Consider the following 26478-nt stretch of genomic DNA (forward strand, 5'->3'; position numbering starts at 1 on the left):
TGAAATGTTTCCACTAAATATTAGATTAGTCAAAACAGGAGAGAACATCCATATCAAGCTCACTTTATAGTTTTCCAGAGACAGGACCTGAGGCTGGGTCCCTGTGTATCTTTATATTCTGATACTTTTCCGCCCGCATAAATAGTGTGATAATGTTGAGGTTTCAGATATATTTCAAATTAGTCTTGGAGATGAAAAGAGGATAAGCATCCATCCAAATGTTTTTTCCAGTTTCTTCATTTGAAATTAAAGCGTGTAAAGTCGTTAATTTGGTTACAAATTAACCACATATTTCCTCATGGTGGAGGCAGTGGAGTGTCCCTCCTGCGCTGCGGGTGATGCTGAGGTGATCCAACACGGGGAGGGGGCAGAGGCTCATGCGGCGGCTGCTGCCAACAGAAGGGAGCCGACATCCGAAACCGGTGGTGCCCGCTGCCGTAACACGTTGTGGGATAGGCAGACTGTTAGCGACCGCAAATGGATGCCTATCGGGCCTTAACCAGCCGAGCTGGGAGATAAGGAGAACCTTAGGTAGGAATATTTTGGCAGTTAAGTGGAGGGGCGCTGTCTTTTTGCCGGCTATGCTAACATTGTTAGCTTAATAATAGCATTAGCTACATAATTGTTGGTATTTCTTGCTGGCAGCGCGGTGAAATGAACAGACTGAAAAGAAACGCAGGCACCTACGCCGAGGTCACATGAACAACCAAGCCTAGTTTTCTTAGTTGTGTTGGCTTAACTACCGCTTGAAATGTTGTTTTAACCCTTACACCCGATTTTGGATATGCTGTCAAGCTAACGAGCGTGCTTTGAGTCATCTCATAAAAAATTTCACAATAAGTAGATTGCTATGTAGTCTCGGCGGGGGGCATTCATGCAGTAGTTTCATGTGTGCCAGTAAAACCACAGTTATTGTTAAATCGAGATTTTCCCTCAAAATAAAGTTGCCGTCATGCTTTGTTAACTGTTAAATAGTGTTTTAAATATGTGCTGATTTTCGCTGCAGAACATTTTTCACTGGCTAAAAGTATCTGCAGTTAAAAAAAACAAAAACATCTTGTGTCTGCGTGCATTATAACACATGTCATCTTTAACTGTTATAGTCACTCGTCTGTTGACATTTTCGATAGTAGCTGTTGAGGGGTGTGCTTACGTGTCTAGGTTGGTGCTTTTGTTTTGAAAGGCAAAGCAGGACGTTTATTAACTGGGTGCCTGACAGTACAGCTAACTAGCTAGCTAGGTTATGTCAATGATTTTAAGATGCTATTTGTTTTTCCTAGGGTAGTACAAATGTTCATTTATTCCGTGGTGTGGGCAGATTGTTTTTCCCTAAAATAAAATGGCTAAATGACGTACGTGTACAATTCACACGTCGTATTAGGGCTAACATTTGTGTTGGTGTTTGAGAGGAGTAAAAACTACTGATATCTCAGCTTGTCTTTTGGTTGACCATGCTGTTTCAAAGATGTAACTTATTCGTATACTCCATTTACTGAAAATTAGATACATATATATTTATATGTAAAACCAGGTGTCCCCAGATGTCTCTCAACTTTTGTCAACAGTTTGGAGAGATCAATATACTGCAGTCTCCTCTTGAGATTAGTTTCCAGGAGATAGTAAAGGGGAAATATTGCTTTGTTGTCTCTGGCCGATGAATGATTTTTCTTTGAGAATAGAACAAAAACACATTTTGGGGAAATCTCAGTCTTGGAGACTTTGTTCTCTAGTGGCACCGAACACAGAGAATGCACGGAATGTAGGCCAGTGACAAAATTAAAGAAGAGAAAACAGAGCAGACACATGACTGCAGATGCTTTCACGGACTAGTTCATCAGTTAAGCGGGTACTTTTAACGTACCCGTATCTGTAGCACGTATAAATATGCCGAGCAGGCCTTACGACACCCAGTTTGTGGCAGGATTGAAGTAAGACCGGATTTACCCGTCTTTGAAAGAGGGTCCACCGCTGGGAGAGGAGCTCACATGGTTAGTGGTTAAACATGGACTGTGACCAAACTAATATCTGGATTTAGATATATGAGTAAGATGTTAGTCAGCAGTTCTGGATATTGTGGTTACACCACATAGTTGTTGGCTGTGATTCTTTGTGCATCAGTGCTATGTGGTGGGGAAGAAAAAAAAACAGAGGAGCCGCTCTTTCTCAGGTGACTGAAAGTGTCACTGCAGGAGGTGATCAGACTGACTCAGCAACAGCAGTGTACAGGAGAAAGGTATTATTGTATGGGTGGAGTTAATAAATACCTCTTTGCACAGATGAATGTGCATTTGAGAGTTGAGTGCAAAAACCATAACCATAACCTTTGTCATAAAATGGTTCATTCCTGTTTTCCAGTGTTTGGTATTAATAACCAGACATTTTTTAAGTCAGATTTCGGGTTTGAAAAAGTTTGCTGTGTCTCAACTGGACTGATCTCTGCTTGTCTTTGTAAACAGTCACCCTTGCAGGGTCGACATTTCTTTTCTTCTTCTTCTTCTTCTTGGGAGACGCCACCACAGGAAGCTGATGTTATGGCAAGGAAGTGCCTCCCCGCAGTTAAAGAAAGAGCACAGGGAAGGGTTATTTACTAGACCACTGTGATTTTCCCCCCACCTCTTTCTCAAACACTGTTTCTTCTTTGTCTCAAGCTCATGTTTTTGTGCAACCCTGGATAAGATCCAGTGCATTTATTGACAGCGAAATCAACTACAAGAGCTCTGTTAATTTGAAATAATGGGAACTTGCCCCTTGGCTTATCTCAGCTTTAATTGCATGGTTTACAGTGAGCTTTGCACCTTTATGCATTTATGGAGCTTGGAAAGAAAATCGTCTCAACTTCTTTAAGTTGCTTGAAGACATTTCACCTCTCATCCAAGAAGCTTCTTCAGTTCCAAGGTCAAATGGTGGAGAATCCCAGATTTAAGCCCTATGGGAGTGTCCCCTCAAGAGGCTACAAAGAACCCCCTAATGATCCCCTACCTAATCACACAAGCCAAGGTGTGAAAACGGGTGTAGGTCACAATCAACCAAGGTTTCAAGTGAACTCGTTGTGAAACCTAGCCCCACCCTATCATGTGATTTACTGAGGTCAAATGGCCCAGGAAGTGAGTGGGCGTTAAGGCGTCTGGGAAGTCGTAAGCCACCGCTTCTGTTCAAAAATGGTCGTTCACAGTGGACATAGATGGCTTCTTTCACTCCTCCATCTATGTCCACTGTGAACAACCATTTTTGATCAGAAGCGCTGGTTTACGACACCAACTGTCTGCCATCTATAATCCAGTTTTGAGATCCCTTCCCAGACCCCTTAACACCCACTCACATCCTGGGCCATTTGATCTCAGTAAATCACACGATAGGGTGGAGCTAGGTTTCACAATGAGTTCACTTGAAACCTTGGTTGATTGTGACCCTGTGATTAGGTAGGGGATCATTAGGGGGTTCTTTATAGCCTCTTGAGGGGACACTCCCATAGGGCTTAAATCTGGGACTCTCCACCATTTGACCTTGGAACTTCTCGGATGAGAGGTGAAATGTCTTCAAGCAACTTAAAGAAGTCCAGACGTTTTTCTTTCCAAGCTCCTTAGACTACGATGACCTGAATGACTGAGAACCTTCAGACATATTTATGCATTTATAAATAATTTTTTTCGACAGCATCCCAATCAAAATAGGCACCTTTATTACATTTAACTGATGTCATTTTGTATTTCATAAATTCTGAATGTCAGTTCAGCAGTCACCCTTCCTCCGCTGTAAACTTATGCCGTTAACAGTCAACAGCCTGGCTAATATTTAAGACATGTCTGCCAGTTTCAGGCAAACTTTATGGACTTTGGCCTTTTCATTCTGTGCCGTTTGTTAAATATTTGAGCTGTATTTAAACCGGTTGTGCTCAATGTAAGTTTAGCCATCCGGCAGCCGTCTTCAAAATGCCTCCAGGCAGGTATCTGAGCAGTTATTTTGAAGCACCTATGTGACTGAATGGGTAGAGAGCCATAGCTGTAATTTCAGTGGTTACAGGGACATAACTGAATGAATAGAAGAAACAAATAAGTCAAATAGTGACACTAAAATCATGCTTTAAAACCTTTTATATTTGCACAGTGCATTCATATAATAAAAGGATGTTACATGAGCCAACATGATGAGTGTCTCTGCCCATCCTAAAAAAAAAGTACCATCTGAGAGAAATGTTTATGGCGAGGGAGTTGGCAATGAGGTTCAGTTACTGTACTCAGCCACTTAAATGCTAAATTGTCAACTGTGCTGACTGGTGTGTTTTGCAGTAAAATAGACTTGCGTTTCTCATATCACTGTCTCTTCATTTTCCAATTTAAGTTCCGGTACATAAGGACATGTCTGGAACTGTAAAGTCTTGTATTGTACGTGCTCTAAAGCATGGTGCTACTTCAGATGATAAAAACCATTAGTGGAAACACGCTCTCAACACAACTGGCAGTGCACACTGCTCTGCTTCTTTGTTGGACTTTAAATAACCAAAATACCTCCATATTATAAAATTCAACAGTGCCCTTGTCTTTTGAACTGTGGGGTATCTGGTTGTTGCTGTTGCTTGAGTGTTCATTAAGATCCTCTATTGCCCTTTTGTCTTGTTTATCTTACTCTCACTGTTTTAAATTGTTTGGAAACAACCCAGCAATAGAGGGGAAATTTATGGTTCAACAGCTGTAACGCGTTGGCAGTCCGTTTACAGCTACAGACTGCCTGCCTATCTGCAGAGATCTTCTGCTATCAGATGGGAGCATGGTCAAAAATATGTGGTACACACATTAGTCTGTGGGCTAATCTTGTTTGAGCTGTTGTTGGTCCATCAGCCAGGATTTTTAAGACTAATATTGATATTTGATGAATTAAAAATATAGTATATTGGATTTTTTTTTTCCTTTGACACACAAAATAAATAGATTTTTGTAACATTTGTTATATGTAGTTACTTATTTACTTGTTCATGCTCTGCCCAAGTGTGCTCCGATCAGCTGCCTGTTGCCTTTGTGGCATTGCTAAAAAGGCAGTTCCAGAGTGCCCCCTGGTGGGCATTCTGTGCAACATCAACACTCATGGTTGAAGGGTGTTTCTCTCATCTCTTTCTTGCTTAGTGGCCTTTATAAATTCTGAAATTCCAAGCGCTAATGAGTGAATGAATGTTTTTCTTTTTGTCTGTTGATTGGCTCTCTGGGTGAGGGGCAGGGGAGACGCTTCTTTGGTGTTACAGAACGCTGCCATAGATTTCTCTTCAGGATTCACTGTCTCCTCTTATCTAATGTCCCTTATTTAAACACGCAATACATTGTTATACTATGAACACTCAGTCCAACAATGTAGAGTCAGCAGGAGCGTTGTTTGTTAGACGAGGTTGTTTGTGATACTGTAATTGATCACAGATGCTGGTGTAGGAATGTGGAAAACACACCGGGGTTTTGCTATTTTATTTTATTTTTTTATTTTTTTTACAAATTTAACCAAGTGAGAGTGACGTGTGTGGTGCATGTTGAAGAGCATACTGTTTTCAAGAGTGGGAGAGTGAAAGAAAAGGCTGCTGACTCTGCCCTATTTAGCTGCTCTGTTGGTCCCCAGCCTGTGCTCCCATGTCTATTCAGACCCAGTGAAAAAGGGCTGTGCTCCAGCTAGCAGCTCTCTGTTTCAGACATCTGCATTCAAAAACATTCAGCTATTCAGAAAACTGGCTGGTTGTTGAGTGCATGCCAGTGCTCGGGAGAAAAAACGGAGCTCAATTAAAATGTGAGCACAGAACAAACAGTGCTGTGAAAAAGTATTTGCCCCCTTCTTGTTTTGTTATTTATTTATTGATTGATTGGATATATGTCACACTTAAATGTTTCAGGTCATCAAATAGATTTTAATATCAGACAAAGATAACATGAGTAAATACAAATTGAATTTTTAAATAACAGTTTCATTTATTAAAGAAAGAAAGTTATCCAAACCTACCTGTGTCTGTGTGAAAAAGCAATTGGCCCTTTAACCTAATAACTGATGTGTCACCTTTAGGAGCAAGAACTGGAACAGGATTTTGGCCCACTCCTTCTTGCAGAATTGTTTTAATTCTCGGGAAGGAACGGCCTGTTTAGAGTCCAAACCTTGACTCGGTCACTCATTTAGTTTTTTTTAATTTAATCATTCTGTGGTGGACTTGATGGTGTGTTTAGGGTCATTGTCCTGCTGCATAACCAGAGTGCTCTAAATTTCAGACCATGAACTGATTGCCAGACATTTTCCTTTAGGATTTTCTGGTAGACAGCAGAAATCATGGTCCTATTATCATGGCAAGTCATCCAGGTCTTGAAGCAGCAAAGCAGCCCAGACCGTCACGCTACCACCGCCACGATTGACTGTTGCTGTGTTGTTCTTTTTATGAAATGCCTTGTTAGTTTTGTGCCAGACGACACAAAGGTTCAACCTTTGTCTCGTCAGTCAACATGATATTTTACCCAAAAGTCTTGTGGATCATTAAGATGTTTTTTGGCAATTTTTTTTCCCTCTTGGAACTGATCTGATCGATTTGTTTGAAACATGTAAGTGTGAAAAATATACAAAAAAAAAAAGAAATCAGAAAATAGGACATTTCTTTTTTCAGCGCTGTATATTTGGATATAGCTTAAAATGGCAATGTGGCTGTAATTGATTTCTCGCTGTCTTTAGCTGAAGATGTTGCTTACTTGCTGGTGTTTGGACTTGCACAGTTAAGTACACATTTGGGCTTTTCTTTGTACCGGTCTGGTTTGGTTTTAGACTTGCATACCAGGACTGTTGAAAGTAACTTTCCTTGTTTAAAAAAAGGTACCGTAGTTTTCGGGTCATAAACTGCTACATTTTTCCCACACTGTGAACACTGCGGCTTATACTGACGTGCACGTGTAATATTTCTGTGTACATATCTCATATTACAAGTGAAACGCATACGGCTTAAAATCCGGTGCGGCTTGTACAAGTACAAAATTGATTTTCTTTCTACAATTAGAGCATGCGGCTTTTAATCAGGTGCGCTCTGTAGTCCGGGATTTACGGTAATATATACGTTGGTGACAATTTAAAAGGAAAACCTGAACCCTTGACCTCTTCCCGAAATGGATCCAGTGGATTTGCTTTGGCATTGGGGTGGGATGGTCTGCTTGTGCTCTCAAAACAGCAACATGTTTTTAGGTTTAAATTACAAAATGATAAATACACATTGAAAATGCCAACAAAACGGTAATGGACACCCGACCCAAGATCGGTTTAACCATGCAAATTGTTTAGGGCTGTGGCCTGAAACCAGCTGATTCTGCAGTTGTGGCAAGTCTTTCCTCCTCGTTTGAGCCAACAAAGCTGTCAGGTCATCATCAACTAGTGAAACATCAACAAGCTGCCGTTTATTGTCCATTGCTTCCCAAGGGTGCTCCCATGGGTGGTCTATGGGTTTGAGGTCAGGGTTCTAGGAAGACCATTTTAAGACCCCAGTGTTCTTCTGGGTGGTTCAGTATGCTCTGGATCGCCATCATCAATCGTGGATGATTTCTTTTCAGTTTCTATACAGAGTTTCTCTGCACACTTCAGAGTTCATGATTCTGCCAGTAACTAGTTAACAAGTTCAACAAGTCCAACCTCACTGCTGTGAGAAAAGCTGTGTCTAATGTCACTGAGACATGCTTAATATGGTCATGTTGCCCATGTAGCTCTGGCTGTTGGCATGAAAGCCCCACCCACCTGCTTGTAGCAAATTTCTGCCATCACAGGGTCCCAACACAGACAGCAAGACACGATTGGATTGCTGTGCTTGCTTTCTTTATTACGGGTTGCTATAGTGGTCCAGCTGCCAAACCAACCATACACCTTGGTTAGAAGAGACATGGTTTGATGAGGATTGACAGCTGCCAGGCAGCCTCTCCTGTCACTGCCCCCTGAACTCTCTACTCCACCTGAGCTTCAGACTACACCCTGCTACCACACTGCTGTTTCTGAGGTGCAGCCAGTCAGTACAGCTGATCAAACAGACGGTGGCGTCAACTCTTTCCTTCCTGTTGACGACATTTGACCTCCCTGTACCTCTAATGACGAGTTTTGACACCTCAGCATATTAATAAAGATGTGGTTTTATGGGTTTTTCCAAAGGTATCTCCATATACAGAGACCATCCTCACTAACGTCTGAACCAAACTTAGTCGTTTTGTTCTGAGAGCAGTCTTTAAAAGTTTCGGAGTTATGAAAATAAAAACAAACTTGACCTGCAGCAAAGGTGAAAGGGAAAGAATAAAATATGCTTTCATATCACAGGACCCAAAGACAAAGGTGCATGAGAGAACACAAGTGTCCAATGCAAACAGATCGGACGTTAAATGTCCATCTGCTGTCCAATTGTGGCGAAGTACGCACAATTGTTCTGTTTTCTTCCTCCTGTAAGGAGTACCCATACAGCACAGTCTCCTAAATCAGGCAGATTTCAGTCAAAGATTTCCATAACTGTGTGTCAAATATATGAAAAAACTCCTGAGGATGCTCTTACGCAATGTGTAATTGTGTTCTGCAACTTAAAAAGCACACAAAGGACATTTAGACTCCTCATAACTGATACTGATAGTGAAGAAAGACTGTGAAGAGTGATAGTAAAGGCTGTGTGTGTGTGAACTGAATCTTTTTGAGGACTCTGTAGAAGACTTGATACAGGATGGCAGATTTTAAGCAGCACCTGCACCCCGGAGGCACAGCTGAAATCTGTTAGAAAGGTATTTGTTTTTGAGTACAGTACAGTTGTGATTTAGTAGCAGGTCATTCTGAGTTCTCGGGAAACATAAACTGGTGATGCAGTTTACTTTAAATATTAATTCATTTTTACTACGTGTATTTATTTAGCCGTGATACAGTAAAAAGGCTTAGTCACCTAACTGTCTAAACATTTACGGCCCACTGCAGCATGCTGGTCAGCTTCACAGCGTTCTATTTAAAGTTAGATTTACTGTGTGTCTGTGTATTTATTTCCATTTTTAAACAGCAAACTTTTTCTTGGGAAAATAACAGAGCACTGACTCAGAGGTAGATTGGAGCTGGGTTTGCTTGTGCACAATAAATCACTTTAGCTCACTTTTTCCCTCGTCAGTGAACTCAAAGACATCCAATTTTGTGCAAAAGCACTTACTCTTTGTCTCCAGCTGCTTCCCAAATCCCTTTTCTTGCTATCGTGGCATCAAGTCAGGTTCTACGAATAAAACCTCACTGAAACCTCCTGGGTTTTTGGGGGGGGTTTTTGTGTGTGTGTTTTTTTTTTATAGCCAGGTTTAACACATTGTTGGTGAGAGGTAAAACGCCCTTCATTTGTTGGAGAGAGTATAGTTGTGTCATCTGTTACTAATTTGGTCTGTCACTATGTAAGTATGTTCAGGAGTTTGCCTAGATTAAATTGTCATTAGGAATCTTTTTTGGTTTGTCAGGTTGTTTAAATAAAGCAGCAAGGATTGTGTATGTGTATGGCTCACATAAGAATGGCACTAAGTCATGTCTTAGCAGCTCAAGGTGAAATGTATTACTTTGGGGTTTTTTTGTGGTGTTGTTTTTTTTAATCTTTTTTTTTTTTTGCCTCTCATGATATGCCGGATATTTGAGCATTCAGTTGATCTGTGGGAGGTGGAATCTCGTTTTCCTTTTTTGGTCCTGCTGAACGTTCTTTGCGATGATAGCAAGATGCTTTCCCTACCTCCTGTTTGTTTGTGCTGAGGCCAAGACTGCAAAGCCACATTCTTTGCACATACGCCCCCAACAGCAGCCACTTATTCTGTCCTTCGCTGTTATCATTGTTGCAGCTAAAAGTCTTAACTGAGAGAACAATTACAAACACATGACAGCCATCTAGTGGAAGCACCGGCTGCCCTTTAGAGGCCATTAAGTCAGTATTTATTCTGCATTCCTGAATCTGGGGGTGTACAGTATACACGGGATATTTTTTAAATATGCAGAAAACTAACAATCCACCAGAAACTAATCATTGTAGTCTTCAAGGAAAAAGGCAAAATTAGCTCCCAAACACCGGCTGTATTGAATAAATTTCCGAGCTCAGGCAGAGGTTTCGAGAAGTGCTCAGCTATTTGATGTGGTCCCAGTTTTTTTCTTAGGAGTTCAGGGAATTGTCTCTGTGGAAAGAATTCTTCTTCCATGGAAAACTGGAGCTATTGCTCTGGAGGCTGACGCGCATTACCTTTCTCCTGTCTCCTTTCTTTTTTGTGTACAGATTGAGCCGTAAATGTTTCAGCATCAGAGCGCTCACTATGAAGAAGACGGTCCGGCCAGCGGTGAGTAAGGTGAGCGGCGATCGAGGAAAGTCCGAGGCCGCGACCACCGGCGGAAAGCCCCCAGCCAAGAGCACCACTGTTGCTCCTCTGTCTAAGGTAAAATTCATCAAGTGATGGAGTGTGTAGCAGCTGAAGGGTTCTGGTTTCATTTATTTTCCTGTGAGCGTGTTGAATTTTTCTTCTTTCAGGTGAAAAGCAATGATGACCTCTTAGCGGCTATGGCTGGAGGGAATCCTGCATCAAATAGTGCCGTCACTAAGACCAAGAGGACTACCTCTGTTGGCACAAGCGCTAGCAACTTAGACAGCAAGCCAAAGACAACTTCAGGTATCTCAAAAAATGTATCCCACAGGTTTGGAATGTATTCGTGGTTGGAGCGGCTTCTCTTTGAGCCTGGTTCTGCCGGAGGTTTCTTAAGGTTAAAGGGGACGTTTTCTTCCTCACTGTTGCCAAGAGATTGCTCATCTAATTGTTGGCCTTTTCTCTGTATTATTGTAAGGTCTTTACCTTACAATATGAAGTGCCTTGAGGCACCAAAATGGTGATGTTGGGACCCAAGCAGCACAATGATAGCGAAGCTCATCACAACAGCAGCTGCTAAATGGCCAGCCTAGCTGGTTAGCGGCAGCTTAGTTGTCAAAATAAGAGCATGGGGATTGTCTACTAGAAAAAAAAGAAAAAGAATGGGACAAAAACATTGCTAAACTGAGCTCCTCATATTCTCAGATAAGCTGTAAAAATTCTTTTTTTCAGTGTTACTTCACCAGGATAAAATAAATTCACTTTTTCTTATAGGTACTTCATCCAAACGTACATCATCATCCACTTCCAAGGAGCCAAGTTCAATACGAGACCGCCTTCGGTCATCCAGGACATCCACAGCTAAAAAGCAGCTTGCATCAGGGACTGTAGCTGGGGATGTGGCATCAGGAAAGCGCTCTCGCAGCCAGATACTGGCAGAGTCTGAGGGCCGTATGAGCAAGTCTAAGTCAGATGGCCAGATTAATGATAAAGTGGCTCTGGAAGCCAAAGTCAAAGACCTGCTTGGTTTGGCCAAGAGCAAAGACGTGGAGATCCTTCACCTTCGCAGCGAGCTGAGGGACATGAGGGCCCAACTCGGCCTCGGTGGGAAGGAGGCGCCACAGGAGGAAGAAGCTGGGGAGGAAGAGAAACCCCAGGTTTCAGCAATCACGGCTGCTGATGTGGAGTCTACTCTGATTCTCTTACAAGAGCAGAATCAAGCCATCAGAGAGGAGCTCAACCTGCTGAAGAGCGAGAACCGCATGCTGAAAGACCGGCTCAATGCTCTGGGATTCTCCCTGGAGCAGAGGCTGGATGGCTCTGACAAGCTGTTCAACTACTCCTCCCTGAGTCCAGAACTGGCTGCAGGCAGCGGGCACAGCGATGGTGGTGGCACAGGTACTATGACCTCCTCAGTAGAAGGCTCTGCCCCTGGCTCATTGGAGGATCTTCTCACAGGACACCAGCACGGAGGCTCGGCAGACAACCTGGACAGTGAGTCCAGTGAGGTCTACCAAGCTGTCACCTCCAGTGACGACGCTCTGGACGCCCCATCTGGAGCTTCCTCGTCATCTGAGTCGGAGTGTGCGCCTAGCAGGGAGCGTTCACGGAGGGGCAGCAGTGGCAATGCCAGTGAGGTGTCGGTAGCCTGTCTGACGGAGCGCATCCAACAGATGGAGGAGAATCAGCACAGCACAGCTGAGGAGCTTCAGGCGACACTGCAGGAACTGGCTGACCTGCAGCAGATCACGCAGGAGCTGAATGGAGAGAACGAGCGGCTCGGAGAGGAGAAAGTCATCCTCATGGACTCCTTGTGCCAGCAGAGCGACAAGCTGGAGCTCTACGGCCGCCAGATTGAATACCTGCGCTCGCTGCTGGAAGAGCATCATATATCCTACGTGTTGGAGGAGGACATCAAGAGTGGGCGCTACATGGAGCTGGAGCAGCGTTATGCAGATCTGGCCGATAATGCCCGCTTTGAGAGAGAGCAGCTACTGGGGGTACAACAGCACCTATCCAACACGTTAAAGATGGCTGAGCAGGACAATGCTGAAGCTCAGGAGATGATGGGAGTGCTGAAGGAGAGGAACCAACAGATGGAGCGCCTCCTGGATTCGGAGAGACAGGATCGAGCTGCCATGGCGGCCGCACTGGAAGAGTACAAAGCAGCCATGAGCAACGACCAGGCGGAGCTGAGCCGCTGCCGAGCCCAGCTGGATCAAGAGAGGCAGAGAGTGGCCGAGTTGTACTCTCTGCACACTGCGGGGGACAAAAATGACATCTGCCAGCTGCTGGAAGGTGTTCGGCTGGGGAAAGAGGAGGCTGAGGCCAAAGCTGCAAAGATGCAGGAGGAGATGGAACAGGCCCACGGCGAACTCAGCCGGCTGCAGGAGACTTTCAGTAAGGTTAGTTCAAGGACATTGAGTGGAACATCAGTGTCTTCACGCAAATAGAAGCTAAATTGAGGCGTTTGACCTAAATGAAACTTTAATCTAGGGTGCAACAACTCTCAGTTTTTGGGTTATGAAAATTACAGCTTTATTACTGCCCGTCCATCAGTGTCTCAGATATCATAAATTTAGCATCACGAGCTCTCCAGAGTCAGCCTTTAGCAAGGAATGGTACATATTCTCTAAGACTATACAGATGCTAACTGCACAGATGTGTAGTTATAATAGCAGACAGGTTATTGTGAAGATTTATTGCAGTCCGTTTTTACCTAATGTTCGTCTACTGTATAATTAAATGAAGTATACTTTAATTGTTTGTCTGCAGCTGGACAGGGAATACAGAGACTTCCAGGAGCAGGTGCAGCAGCAAATGGCTGAGCAGGATCGTGCACTGGAGAAGCAACGCATGGAGCTGCAGGAGAAGGACACCGAGATCGCCGACATGAAGGAAACCATCTTTGAACTGGAGGACGAGGTGGAGCAGCACCGAGCTCTGAAACTCCACGACAATCTCATTATCACAGATTTGGAAAGTAAGTGGGCTGCAGACACACTCTAACTCGAGTGGACGCTTGTGCTGAAGGCCAACTTTTATCAAGTAGTAGAACAATGTGAACATGCATGCATACTCATCAGCTTGCCTTAGAGATTCTGATATGACAAGGACGTCTGCTTTTGAATCAGTATGTTCTTTAATGATAGCATCAACAAACATCTCCTTTTGATTTCAGACTCTGTGAAGAAGCTGCAGGACCAGAAGCACGACATGGAGAGAGAGATTAAGATTCTTCACCGCAGGCTGAGAGTAAGTGGGCGTTTGTACTGAAAGGTGCTCACCTTTTAAAAACTGCTGAAATCCAGCAGCCTAAAAATCTTGGTAGCCACGCAGCTCGGGTGTAAACAACACGAGACACCCATGAAGTGACCTGAGGAGTGACACGTAGCGCTGGACCATTTTTTGCTGTATATCATTCCCTTTCCCTTTCCCATATTTTGTTCCTCTCTCTACTGACCATGTCAGATGAAGCCATAAAAAATCCCCCAGTCTCATTGTCAGCCGGCCAAGATGATGAAATATGATCCAGGAAGCACAGCTGTAGCACCAGAACAATGAGTTTTGAAGTCTTATTAAATAAAAAGTATTGTCCAGCAGTCAGTAGCGCTTTCAGGAAGGACTTTTGCAACTCTGAAATGTAATCACAGCAGCCATAACTTTTATCTTCTGTCACAGGAGTTCTGGGATACAAAATCGAAACATGCTGTTGGAAAGTCAGCCACACAGAATGTGAACGTGCACACGTTTGTGAAAGAGTGCAGATCAGAGCTGTCTGATTACCAGCAAGTTGAGGTCAAATTATACTAGAAGGAACAAAAACTAGGTTTTAGGACAGTACTTTGTATAATATCTGGATACTAAATTAATGCAGTATTATGACTTCTAGCTCCACAAACCAAAAGTTTTCCATCATTGTGGAATTCTCAAAAGGTTTGCTGCAGAATCCCCTGATATTTTGACATGGAAAAGCAGATAGAAAACGTAACAACTAACTGGTAAACAAAGCAGGGCATTTTTAGAAGCGCAGATATTTCCTATAGGAGCTGATGGAAACCTAAACGGAGCGCAAAGGAGAATTAATGAAGGCATGATTTTAAATGAATGCCAATGTTTCTGTCATGAGGAAAGTCTGTCATTACAAATAGAGTGCTCATCTCCATAGCAACTTTAAAGGAAAAACTGCCCTCTGGTGGCCAAAAGAATTTATCCATCCTGCTAAATACAGTATTGATAAATTACTGCTAAATACTGCTAAGTTACTGCTCTTATGAGCATAAATAATGTTCAGCTGTTTGTATCATTACGTGTGTGTGTGCGTGTGTGTGTGCGTGCAGGAGGAGTCAATGGAGTGGCGTCAGTTCCAGGCTGATCTGCAGACCGCTGTTGTCATTGCTAATGACATCAAGTCGGAAGCACAGGAGGAGATTGGTGACCTGCGGCGCCGACTTCAGGAAGCACAGGAGAAGAACGAGAAGCTGAGCAAGGAGCTGGACGAAGTCAAGAGTCGCAAGTAAGACCCACAGAGAGACACATGGCTGAGAGGCAACAGTCAGCTCCTAATTTTTTTTTTTTAGGAGAAAAAACTGGGATATTTCATATTTTCATTAAATTTGATACTAGATGCTCAGTAACTGGACTTGTGCTCAATCCAAAGTTGAATTAACAACAAAAATACGTTGTGAATTACACATTCTGTTTTCTATCTCAGTAGATTGCTGAGCCAGAGGCATTTTTGCATTGATAATGTCAAAACTGACACCACAGGTGCTCTGAGTGCACATGCTCAGTGGAGTGCTTTGTGTTTTCCAGGCAGGATGAGGAGAGAGGCAGAGTGTATAACTACATGAATGCAGTGGAGAGGGACCTAGCTGCTCTCAGACAGGGGATGGGTCTCAGCAGGCGATCCTCCACCTCCTCGGAGCCCTCACCCACCGTCAAAACACTCATCAAGAGCTTCGATAGTGCCTCACAAGGTACAACACTGCCTTTGTTTTAGAGTTTTAGACCTTCGCTGCTGCTTTTGTTGTTCCCTCACCAAAGATGTCCCATATTGTTAGTTAGTTAGTGTTTTGTCAAGAGTTACCAGTCTGACTAAGAAAAGTGACATAAATTTAAGTCTTACCCTCCAACAATATATTCTCAATACATTTTCAGCATTTTTATTGATTTACTGCAGACAGGACTCCTGATGTATCAGGCGTGTCTGCTTGCTGAAGAAGGTCCCAACTAAACTTTATATGACTGGATGTGAACTTTTGCTTCTTGATATCTCAGGTCCAACTTCAAATGGTGCCTCTGTGGCTCCAACAGCTCCAACAGCTCCAGCTGCTCCGTTACCTCGAACCCCCCTCAGCCCCAGTCCCATGAAAACGCCCCCAGCAGCTGCTGTTTCACCCATGCAGGTACTGGAGAAGGTTTTTAATTAACATGTTAGCATTTTTGTCCCTTATTAGCTTACTGCTTTACATACTATTTCACACTAGTGCAAGGTCAAAAATTGTATTCGTCATTGAGCACATGCTTATGCTTGAGGCTTAAGCTGCCACTTAGTTTCCTATATTTTTCTTCTAAGGTGCCATAATGAATCCTTTTTAAGGTGGTCTTGAGAACCATCAAAAATCATTTCTGAAGGTCTTTCAGAAGAACAAGCAGTCCTACAAAAACATGTACATCAGGTGAACAGTATCTGAAACTCATGTCGTTAAGAAATAGGAAAAGATCCAGCAAAGACCTGACACAGGACCTGAGAGATCTGGCCCTTCAGCTGAAGCATCTACTGTTCACTGAAGCCTTGGCTGTCAAGAAGCCATTCTTAATAAAGGAAATTTATAAGGAAAACCTGAGGTATTACTCAGGTACTCGGGTATTACAGTGGCAACAGGTCTCACGGATTCAAGTTTGAAATTTTTAGTTAAATTGTCAGTATGTAGAGCAGGTCAGGAGACAACAGTGAGTTTCTACAGCCATCTGTAAAACACGGAAGAGGCTTTGAAATGAGCTGCGTTTGAGCCACTGGTGGTGTTGTGGATCTTACCACCATTCAATCATTTGGAAAAGCATTCTGGCAGCATCCTCATTTTTCTGAATGACCATGATCCCAAACACAAAACGATTGCTATAAAAGCGTACCTGTCAGAACACAATCGGCCACGGATTGGCCTCCCCGGAGCACTGTGGGATTATCTTGGTCCCAACATCCAAACAAGAGTATGAATGTCCTTAAAGAGTCCTGAAGAAGAAACTAATTATAAGAAAACTTTCAGTCCAGCCTGGACTGTGGAGAGTCCAGGCTTGAATTATTAAGGTGGTCACACCAAAAAATATAAAGAAATGAGGGATGGCTCAAGACTTTTGCACAGCACTGTACATTTTAAGCATTGGGCTTCTAAAGGGTTTGAGTGGTGGTGATTTTTGGGGTCTTCTCCTTTTCACATAGTATTGCAGGCTTTTATACTTGATCATGTGACACTCTCCAATGACATCAGTACGACTTTGTGTTGTGCTTTTAGCTCAGATAACATTACAGAAGTGAAGCTCTGCCTACTGTTTTACAAATCACTGCATTCAGATTTATTTATTTTTTTAACTTTGCAGTGCAATAAAAGGTGCTTTTCTGCTGTTTCAGAGACACTCCATAACTGGGTCAATGTCATCAGCCAAGCCGCTCTCCTCTTTGAGTGATAAGAGGCCCAGCTACACAGACATCTCCATGCCAGGTACATATTCTACATTAAAAAAAAATCTGTTTCGTAATGTAGGAACTGTTGCTTTTCATAGCTGTTGGGTGTATGCATATAAGCGTGCAGAATATTGTCCTGTTCAAGAAGGATTACCAATATAATATTGCAGTCCTTTGTCTGTTGCTATACCTCTGTCACAGTGACTAATAGGATTAATGGGCTGTCCCCTCTCTCAGGGTATATGGAGGGACTGTTTTTCTCAGAGGCCTGGACGTTAGCAGGTTTCCTGTATGTGTAGAGGATGATAAGCGGGAAATAATGAGTGCTTGGTTTGCTCGGTTCATTCTCAACACTAATGAGTTCAAGTGTTTCATGTGAACGTGCAGTCTTGGCCATAGCCTTCAGTCGTCCATTTATTCTTCACTGATTTATTGTTTTCTTGCTGAGCGTGTCAGCCTTGTGCGTCGGTATTCCCTGAACTCGGAGGGACTGGAATGTGGCTTTTTACTGACCCTCTGCCCCCACCATGACATCTCATTTTAGAGGAAGTTGCTCATAGAGTAAATTGTTCTGTATGTGTTTACTGTGATGTTTACAGCTGAGCACCTTCTCAGGGGAACCTCAGCTAGCCGACCTCCATCTGCCCTCCAGAGGGTCTCCAACATTGACTCCTCCAAGGCGATCTCAGGTTAGAGATGCTGGCTATGTTTTATGAACTAATTATGAAGTAACTCGGTCAGTAGTTCAGTACGAAAAGCTGAGTGTGATTTCCTCTCCCGTGACTTAAACAGTGACCCGCCGGAGCAGTGAGGAGATTAAGAGGGACATGTCAGCCTCGGAGGGGGCTTCGTCATCCTCCCTGATGGCGATGAGTGCTGCCTCCTCCCCGCTCTCTCTGTCCTCCTCCTCCCCAACCGCCTCCGTCACTCCCACAGCCCGCAGCCGCTTAAGGTACCACATGTTGATCCACTGATTCACCTCTGACGTGTTTCTAATGTGCTCACACTGGCACTTAAAAAACATTGTCTGTTTCCATTCTTGTCAGTGATTTTAATCTCATGTTTCTTGATCTCTTTTTTGTTTTTTTTTTCATAGCCCAGCTCATGATGGCTTTTCTTTTCTCATTAAGTAAATCAGATGAACATGTCATCTGTCTGCCTTTTTAGTACGGAAAATGTCTTAAAACTGATTGCTTGTGCTTTTCCTCTTTTTCTGTTACAGAGAAGAGAGAAAGGACCCGCTGTCAGCACTGGCCAGAGAGTACGGAGGCTCTAAGAGGAATGCTTTGCTGAAGTGGTGCCAGAAGAAGACTGAGGGCTACCAGGTAGCTCTCTTCTGTCAGTGTCCCCATGATCAAAAGTACCTTTAACTTTAAAAACACCCCAGTCAGCCTCATGTACAGTTGAAGTGCAGCTGTAGTCGTACACTATATGCGACAGAGTATATAAAGTGCTTCTGCATCTCTAGAGGGAGCTGCATACAGTCTAAAGGCTGAGTGCAAGTTTGAAAATAGAACGTGGGGGTGTGGAGTTGGAAAGAAATGAGATCACCAGACCTCTGAAGCCCACTCCTCATCTCCGCTTGAGGCTTCTTGCACAACCGTCTTCTGACATGTTGCCTTGTGGAAAATTACTGCCCTTGCAATTCTAATAGTTAAAGGTTTTAACACTCTTTTAAACTTTCTGTAGCAATGGCTCATATTAAACTTGGCCCATGTTTAATGTAATGAGTCAGCATATGTACTGTTAATGATGTATGTGAGCCAAAAGCTTAGGTTTCAGATTACCCTGAGTACCTTTTATTTGTCAGGAGCAGTTAGTCAGAAGGGAGTTAAAGTGACTTTTTTCAACCAGATAGAGGATGAACTGAGGGGCTGCACATGGCCCAGTAGAAGCTAAATAAGGATTATATTGAACTGTCAGTGATGGAAAGCTATTCTAGTAGAGTCCAAGAATAAAAAGATGAAGTTGGAAATGAGCTTTTAATAACTGGAATTGGTTGCTACCAAATGTAGCTACGAGAGAAGGAAATAAAAACAACAAAAAGGGTTATTCAGTGCTTTGTGGCAAGATGATGCTACAAACAAAATTATTTGCAAATATTAGGCAAATATTACTAAGTAAAAAAAGTTTCAGTCGACACAGAGAGCCAGTTTAATTTTCTCTTCCACATTTTGTGTGTTTGCGATCTTTGTGTTCCGATTCTGTGTATAAAGTTTCTTAGCATGATCAGGGGGTGGACATGCTCCTCCAAATGAATGTAAAAAACAACCTACTCACACTGTGGAAACATGTTTGCAGATGCTAGTTGAATGCTTTTAATGAGAAGAATCAGTGGTGGGTGTGCATAAGCAGTAACATGATGCAGGTCTAATGTGGTGCTAAGATTGCACAGTAAACTGTTATCAGTGAGATAAAATGAAAAACATGAAGGCGGGATCATTTCCTCGTTCATAGGTAGATGCAGTGGTGCACTCTGCCACTGGCAGTGATGCCTCATTGTAGAGAAAGGTAAATAATGTTACAACTTTAACTCCTGAGTTGAGATGAACTTTTTGTCTCCCTTTAGACTGTACTGTGATGGTGCTGCTGCAGACTGACTGCTCTACGTAGGTCTCACTTGTTAATTTCACCGCAGGCTCTTTATAGCTATGGTTTTAAAAAAAATAAATCCAGTGACGACCTCAGAGTGATTTAAGCAGCAATAAACAGATGTGCCGAGAGTCATCTGCCATCACCCCAACCCTTTTTATCTGATCTAAGGTATAGTTGCTATGGTATCTTAGGTCTTCCCCAGGAAGTGGGCAACATTTAGTATATCCTGTGATGTAGTTTTCTGATAAAAACACAGTGCTCTCTGCATCACTGCATACGGTGTAGATTATAGTTATGACATTAAAGATATTTGAGGATATAATTTAAGTGGTTGTTTGCAGGACGCTGTAAATCTTTAGATTTTAAAGGTCAGATGGCAGCTGATAGTGGAAAAGATGATAGATATGATATGATATGGATGAGTAGTGTTGACACTTCATATAAAATCCCAGGACCGTCATCAGATCGAGCAGATAAATCATTTTAAATGGTTCCGTGAAAGCAGAATTGATTGTGAGCAATAGTGTTGTCTGAAACGATGTGGAGATCGGCCGTCTGGCGGTGACGTTCATGATGTGAACGTCCAAAGGATGAAATGTTGTACAGTCTTGTTTGACACCTTACCCAGAAAATAGCTTCCTATTGATTTGTGGTCTGGATTGTAAATGTTCTGTCGAGTATAATCAGAGTTTAAATGGATCACCTTTGTGTTGTTTTTTTTAAAGAACATTGATATTACCAACTTCAGCAGCAGCTGGAACGATGGCCTGGCCTTCTGCGCCGTGCTCCACACCTACCTGCCCGCACACATCCCGTACCAGGAGCTCACCAGCCAGGAGAAGGCAAGTGATGTTCAGAAGAAAAGCTCAAACTTCTTGTAATCATCAGGTTTCATTACATGTGACTGAAACTGAGGCTTCTTTTCAACAGAGGAGAAACTTCACCTTAGCTTTCCAGGCCGCAGAGAGCGTGGGCATCAAATCCACTTTGGTAAGCTTCATTAAAATAAAACCCCAGGAGTGAAAATAAAATGCAGCAAAGATCCTGACACAAATTTAGAACGGATGGTATAGAGAATGTACTTTTCATTGCTTTTCAATACGGCAGCCAAGCTCGCACAGATTGCTTGTTGTGATTGCTGGCCGGAGTTAACCTGCAGTCTGCTTTCTAATTGTACAGTGATCCGTTTATAGTTCTGCTTTTAACCTCGTAAACTTCACTCAGCTGCTTGTGCATCTATCATCACAGATCTGAGCTGTACACTGACTTTTATTTCAAATTTGGACAGCGTCCTAAGTTAGCACAAGCATACATGTGTTTAAACAATGTGCGGCTTTAGCAAACATGGATTTCTAACTGCTACACCATGTTGGCTCAATGAAAAGTCGACGTAAGGTAAGGTTACCTGAAAAGGAATGGTCTTAATATGAAGCTACAAAGCCTTCCCTCTTTTTGTAGTGTGTACTGGTTCTCTGTCAGCCTCACTTCATCTGTCACAAACTCTCTGAGTCTTTTTACCAGTTAAGCAAAGACTGTATATAAAAAACAGACATAATAACCAAGACTTAATGCATTGCTATCCATTGCAGACTGGCAACTAATACCAGCTAGGTTGGTTATCAGTGTTAATTTTGACAGAACATTCTGATTTAGTTCGTAATCACTAAAATATAAAGTATAAAAGTCTGTCCTGTTTTTACCAGGCAGAGTTGCTCACCTCGGTTCACCAAGTGCCCATGACATCAAATTGCGAAATGTGTCCATATCTACTCTTCTCTTCCTCCCAAGCACTGATATTTTGTCACGAAGATCAAATATGCGCTACTAAGCTTTACAGCACAAGGAGATTACTTCTGATTGGATCGATTCCAGACTCGTCCCGCCTTTGTACACAACTTAATAAGCTCTGATTGGATTTTTTTTTCTTCTATTTTCATCTTGTCAGTACATTTCATCTTAGTTATCGTCTTGTTTTCTTCCACAAAAAAAAAGGTTATTGACAAAAACTATTACAAAAGTTATTAAAGAATGAAATTATCACTGCTATCTATAAACTGCTACCAGCTTTTTAAATGGCGTGTTAGGGTGATCAGCCTCGTGCTGTTTGTCAGATAGCTCCCCTGAAAATGCTGCAGAGGGGCTCAGGCATGATTAGGAGGTCCAGCAGTGACTTGAATGAGCTGAGAAGCCTTGCAGAGAGCTGTGACAGCAGTCACCTGTTAGTTGTAGAGACCAGCTGTAATCATGCTTAACTTTAGGCCTTCATACAATTTTAAATGTCTGGGTTGTGTTTAAATGTAGTGTTTGTAGTTATATTAGCTTTAGAGACAGCTTATCAGGAAGTTTTTGGTGCAGGGCTTTTGACTTCGTTCTTCAGGCTGATGCTTGAGATTACACAAATGAGATGAAACATGTTGGTCAGTGAGATCTGGAGGTGTTTACAGGTAGATTTTGTTACCTTTCCCCAGAGCCAGGTTAGCTGTTTTCCCTTTATGCTAACTGAAAGCATGCTGACCAGGTGCTAGCTGTAGACTCACATTGAAGATAATTATGAGACATAATTATGTTCAAGTCTAAGGAGTTTCCCAGAATGTCAAACTCATCTGGAAGTTTATTTGAATGGGTTGAAAATGTAAACATTATACAGGATCCTCTCCAACGCTATCTGGCCTTGTTCATCAGTAGGTACATATCATAAATCAAATGCTTCACTCAGGGTTTACTTACTGCTGTTACAGCTGGAGTTGGCAACTCTTATTATCAAGACGATTTGGTTGTGTTTAACCATAATCATTATTGATAAATTCTAAATAACGCCCTTTAATGAAGTGAAAAACATCATATAAAATATGTAGTGTCTAAAGTGTCTGTTTCTCTTTTCCAGGACATTAATGAGATGGTGCACACAGAGAGGCCAGACTGGCAAAGTGTCATGACTTACGTCACAGCCATCTACAAGTACTTTGAGACCTGACTTGACCGTCTCCCTCGCCCTTCTCCTGCAGCACAATCAGAGCCACACTGAGCCACACATCATGAGCTCTCAGCAACCCTCCAACCCCACGGTCAACTCTTCCTTACTCCCTCCCCCTGCATCACAGCAACACTCAGTCATGCTGCAAGTGTGCCCACGCTATTTAACAACACTAACTGCAGACCAGGACTTTGCTGGACAAGTGCCACATCCTCACACTGCAGCTGAGGAGACCCTTGTGTGGAGTTGTAGTCCAGGGGCTTGCCTGTTTGTTTACCTTTATACTAGAAAGCCATGAGAAGGACAGGATGTGAATACCTGTGGTTCATCTTTTCCTCCAATTCATGCTTGAAGGAGCAGCGTGAAAAAGAAGCCAAGTCTCAGTGCCTTCTATCTGGCTTTGTCTTGCATACGTTTCTCCGCTCTGCACCCATACTCCAGGTTGTAGTTTGTTCAAGGGGAATTCCATCAAATCTGACTTTAAACACTCTGCTTTGCAGCATAAGGTTGGTCATAGGCTTTTCTTCTTGATGGGGAATAATTACTGGATGTTTTCTTCCGTAAATGTTCAGTTTCTACATTATAAGAAACCAAAGGTTAGTCATGTTGGAATTTCCCCCTAAAACTTTGTAAATTCCCTTTGGTCAGACTTGAGACAGATGCAGGATTTTACTCAGTCTTCCAGATGTTGCAGTGCGATAACAGATGCCTCTCATACAACGGATAAAGTGCCTGTGTGAGTTTTGATGCAGGAGACCAGAAAACAAGCTCTTTTTTTTCTTCTCCAGTTTGTAAAGCTGAGGATTTGAGGAGTTGCCAAACTAGTTTCAGATTCATTCATTCATTGATGCTGATGACGACTGACTTCTATCAAGGACAGGTGTGCACTTTGTTCTACAACTCTGCTGCACTTTTCTGTTGTTAAGCCGCACTAACACACTATGATAGGTTTTCTGTAATAGATCCAAGACTTTAGACTAATATTAATTTGAAGAACTATATAATGTGTTTGTATTTTATAGGCCTGGAGTTGCCGTCGTGCACTTCATTCATTGGGCACATACAGCACACAGCATCGTTTCATCATAATCAAGCTATGAGTAACTAGAAAACTAGAACCTTAGATAATGGACTCCGCTGTAGATTTCATGCACCGAGGCCAGGCTCTGGTTTTAGGAAGCAAGACTAGACACTTTCATGACCTTTTTTTAAATTTTTTTTTTTTAGGCCAAAGCAGTGTTTCAGTTAAAGCAGCAGGTGGACGTTTTCAGTGATGCATTTTGCTGCTTTCTTGCCAGTAACCAGACATGAAAACCTCAGTTTGGCTCTGATCTGTAAAGTGTGATCAAAAGTTCTGTGAACTGCCCGTGAAAAGCAAACACCTTACCTGTCCCCTTCAAGGTCACCTCCTTCTGCACCGTCAGACTGCCTTCAGCTGGTGTGGCTGCTATTTTTAGAGCTTTCCCTGGAAATTCTGTTCTGACTACTTGCATATTTGTGTGTGCGATGCAAACAGGACCTCCTGTACTGTGTCAAATCAGTGATCCTTTAAGTTAAATTTCATCTTGTAGACAGAAATAGTAGTGGTCAACAGTTGTTCAATGCCTTCCTCGAGTCAAGAGTTCAAAATCAAGGTGCCACAACCATGTGTCAAAAAAAGCAACAAGCACACGCACCTCCCTTTATTGCTTTGGCTCCGGGGAGTGTCCCAGATGTGAAAATCTGGATGTTTCGATGCAGACGTTTGCTTTCTGTGTACAATCGAGGTCTATGGTGAATTTATATATTTGCACCAAGGTAATCCAAGCATAAAATAAGCACATGAATGGTGCACAATGTGTGACCTTTAAGGGGGGAATCAGACATATTAAGATCAAACTCGTAGCAAGAAACCAAACACATATGTTACACAAGATTTTAAACTCTTCCTTTAACGTCCGGCAATGTTGCATGGCCGTTTATTTTAATTAAACACAAATAATTAAGTAATCCATTTTGCAATATGCAAAATGTTTTGGTGATTTTGTGCTTTTGTGGTGTTAATAAAGTTGATAATATGACCAAGCATTACTGAGGAAATACTGTGGAGCACGATGCCATGTAATAACTCTAACTTCAGTCTGCACCATTACTGTCACGCTGTCTGACTGCTGTGTGCCTCAACATACCAAGTTCACTGTATTTATTTGCATAGTGCATTATAGTGAAGTCATTGCTTACATTGTCTTACATGTATATCGATTTATAACACACACACTTTGAATAGCTGCACTGAGATAAGCTTTTTTTTTTTTTTTTTTTTTTTTTAAATGTATTCCACAATAATATCCTGCCTTAATAGTTCAGCAGATATTTCTCAGACTGAAAATGTGACATTTTTAAGCTGCAGCCGTATTTCCCGACCAGTTTCACAGTGAAGAGATGGTTCTGTGGAAAAACTCTCTCTTTCATGTTTGTGCCTCTCGAGAAACGCTGATCGTGAGCGATGGCTGTGAATCTTTTTGTTTTTGAAGCTGATGTTGGACTTTCCCCTTCACGTCTCCGGTTAAGGTGACTGTAGTGCGTAGAGCTGCCAGCTGGTATCAATAGCTGCATTAGAAACAACATTTTTCTGTCTCGATTTCGAAGCGAGCCGTTTGCCAAAAGCTCGTTGCTACTGTGTGAAACAGCGGTGGACATCCAGTGATCTGAAGTGAGCACACGAGCCGTCACATCGGCTGTTTGTTTTTGTGTACGAGATGGAGTGAGACTGAGTTATTTAATGACTTTTGAAGGCAGAGGCTCTTTGCTGATGGCGAGACGCTGAGGATTAGCAGCCAGCAGTTTTTTGTTAGTTTTTAAAAAAAAATTGTGCTCTGCGTGATTCCACCGCTGGCCCATGTGTTTTATTGCTCCCGACAGGAACGTGAGGTGCAGAGGAGATTTGAAGCCTCGCGATCCTGAAAGTGGAATGTGTTTTGATCACGCTTTAGTGATCTTGGGACGGTTTCTTTTTTACAACGTCCAGCGTGTGCTGACGTGTGGTGATTGATGACCACCGAGCCCAGCCTGCTGAGGAGAGACCAGACGGCCAGCAAAAGCTAGGGCGCGCATTCCACTGCCACGTGATGCAGCTGCGATGGACGACATTGTTTGGTCCTTTAGAAAAAGGCCCTTGAAGAGGATGTGAAGAGAGCTTTATGTCTTTAGTGGGTCCACTACATCATGCTACTTGTATTTTTCTTTGTTTACTTGAAAATGCTCTGAGAATTTCACTGAACATACTTTGTTTTTTTGTTTCCATGTTGCCTTTTTTCCTATTGTTTTAATAATAATACCACATTTTACAGTCTGATGCAGATTGTTGTTGAAGTGGATTTACTTTCCTGATCACACTACATGCAGTGCTGAAACAGTCCCTCAGCTAAGTGAAAGCTGATTGAATAAATGTGTGTATGTATGCGTGTGTATAAAGGGACTAAGCTACAGTATTAAGTGCACACTATGATGATAATCAGTTGTAAGGAAAAATAAAAGCTGTCTGATTTTGCTTTTTTTTTTTCCCCTTGTAGTTATAAAGGACCATTTGAACAGCCATGTTTGTTGTCCTTATTCAGCTGTGGGCTGGGCTTGGGGAGGTGGGGGTGGTGGAGAAGAAGTTCCTTCCCCAGGAAATGATGAGCATGAGAAACTTTATTTCCTGCATTCTGCTTCTCTTGCACCAGTTTATACATTTGCTGCTTCGTTCTGTGGTGCAAATGTCTGTAGTTACATAAAGGACAACAAAAATCAGGTACCACATAACAAACATAAAGTAGGGCATGATCCAGTGAGGCTTTCAGATAGTCTCATTCATTATAGTTCACCACACACGGGTATGAACTGCTGGTTTGATCTCTTCAGATCAAACGATCAAAACGCGGTGG

The 26478-nt window shown here is 42.5% G+C and overlaps 1 protein-coding gene across 1 annotated transcript; it reads left to right on the top strand.

The window, feature by feature from the left end:
- The first annotated feature begins 279 nt into the window (after nucleotides 1–279).
- Nucleotides 280–26147, top strand: specc1la (sperm antigen with calponin homology and coiled-coil domains 1-like a). Its single transcript, XM_003448594.5, has 16 exons — nucleotides 280–531; nucleotides 10238–10394; nucleotides 10487–10625; nucleotides 11094–12724; nucleotides 13095–13302; nucleotides 13501–13574; nucleotides 14660–14835; nucleotides 15135–15298; nucleotides 15600–15727; nucleotides 16951–17041; nucleotides 17604–17693; nucleotides 17797–17956; nucleotides 18227–18329; nucleotides 20325–20441; nucleotides 20530–20589; nucleotides 22484–26147. The coding sequence occupies exons 2-16, from the start codon at nucleotides 10275–10277 to the stop codon at nucleotides 22571–22573; spliced, it is 3351 nt and encodes a 1116-aa protein (XP_003448642.1). The 5' UTR covers nucleotides 280–531; nucleotides 10238–10274; the 3' UTR covers nucleotides 22574–26147.
- Nucleotides 26148–26478: the final 331 nt, after the last annotated feature.

The sequence above is a fragment of the Oreochromis niloticus genome, linkage group LG12 (genome assembly GCF_001858045.2).
Source record: "Oreochromis niloticus isolate F11D_XX linkage group LG12, O_niloticus_UMD_NMBU, whole genome shotgun sequence".
NCBI classification, from domain to species: Eukaryota; Metazoa; Chordata; class Actinopteri; order Cichliformes; family Cichlidae; genus Oreochromis; species Oreochromis niloticus.

Excerpts from the sequence above, each read along its gene's own strand:
- specc1la (XM_003448594.5), top strand. The coding sequence starts at position 10,275 with ATGAAGAAGACGGTCCGGCCAGCGGTGAGTAAGGTGAGCGGCGATCGA. Across the intron at positions 13,575-14,659 it reads TTCTTCACCGCAGGCTGAGA|GAGGAGTCAATGGAGTGGCG; the intron begins GTAAGTGGGCGT and ends GTGTGCGTGCAG. Across the intron at positions 18,330-20,324 it reads AGAAGACTGAGGGCTACCAG|AACATTGATATTACCAACTT; the intron begins GTAGCTCTCTTC and ends TTTTTTTTAAAG.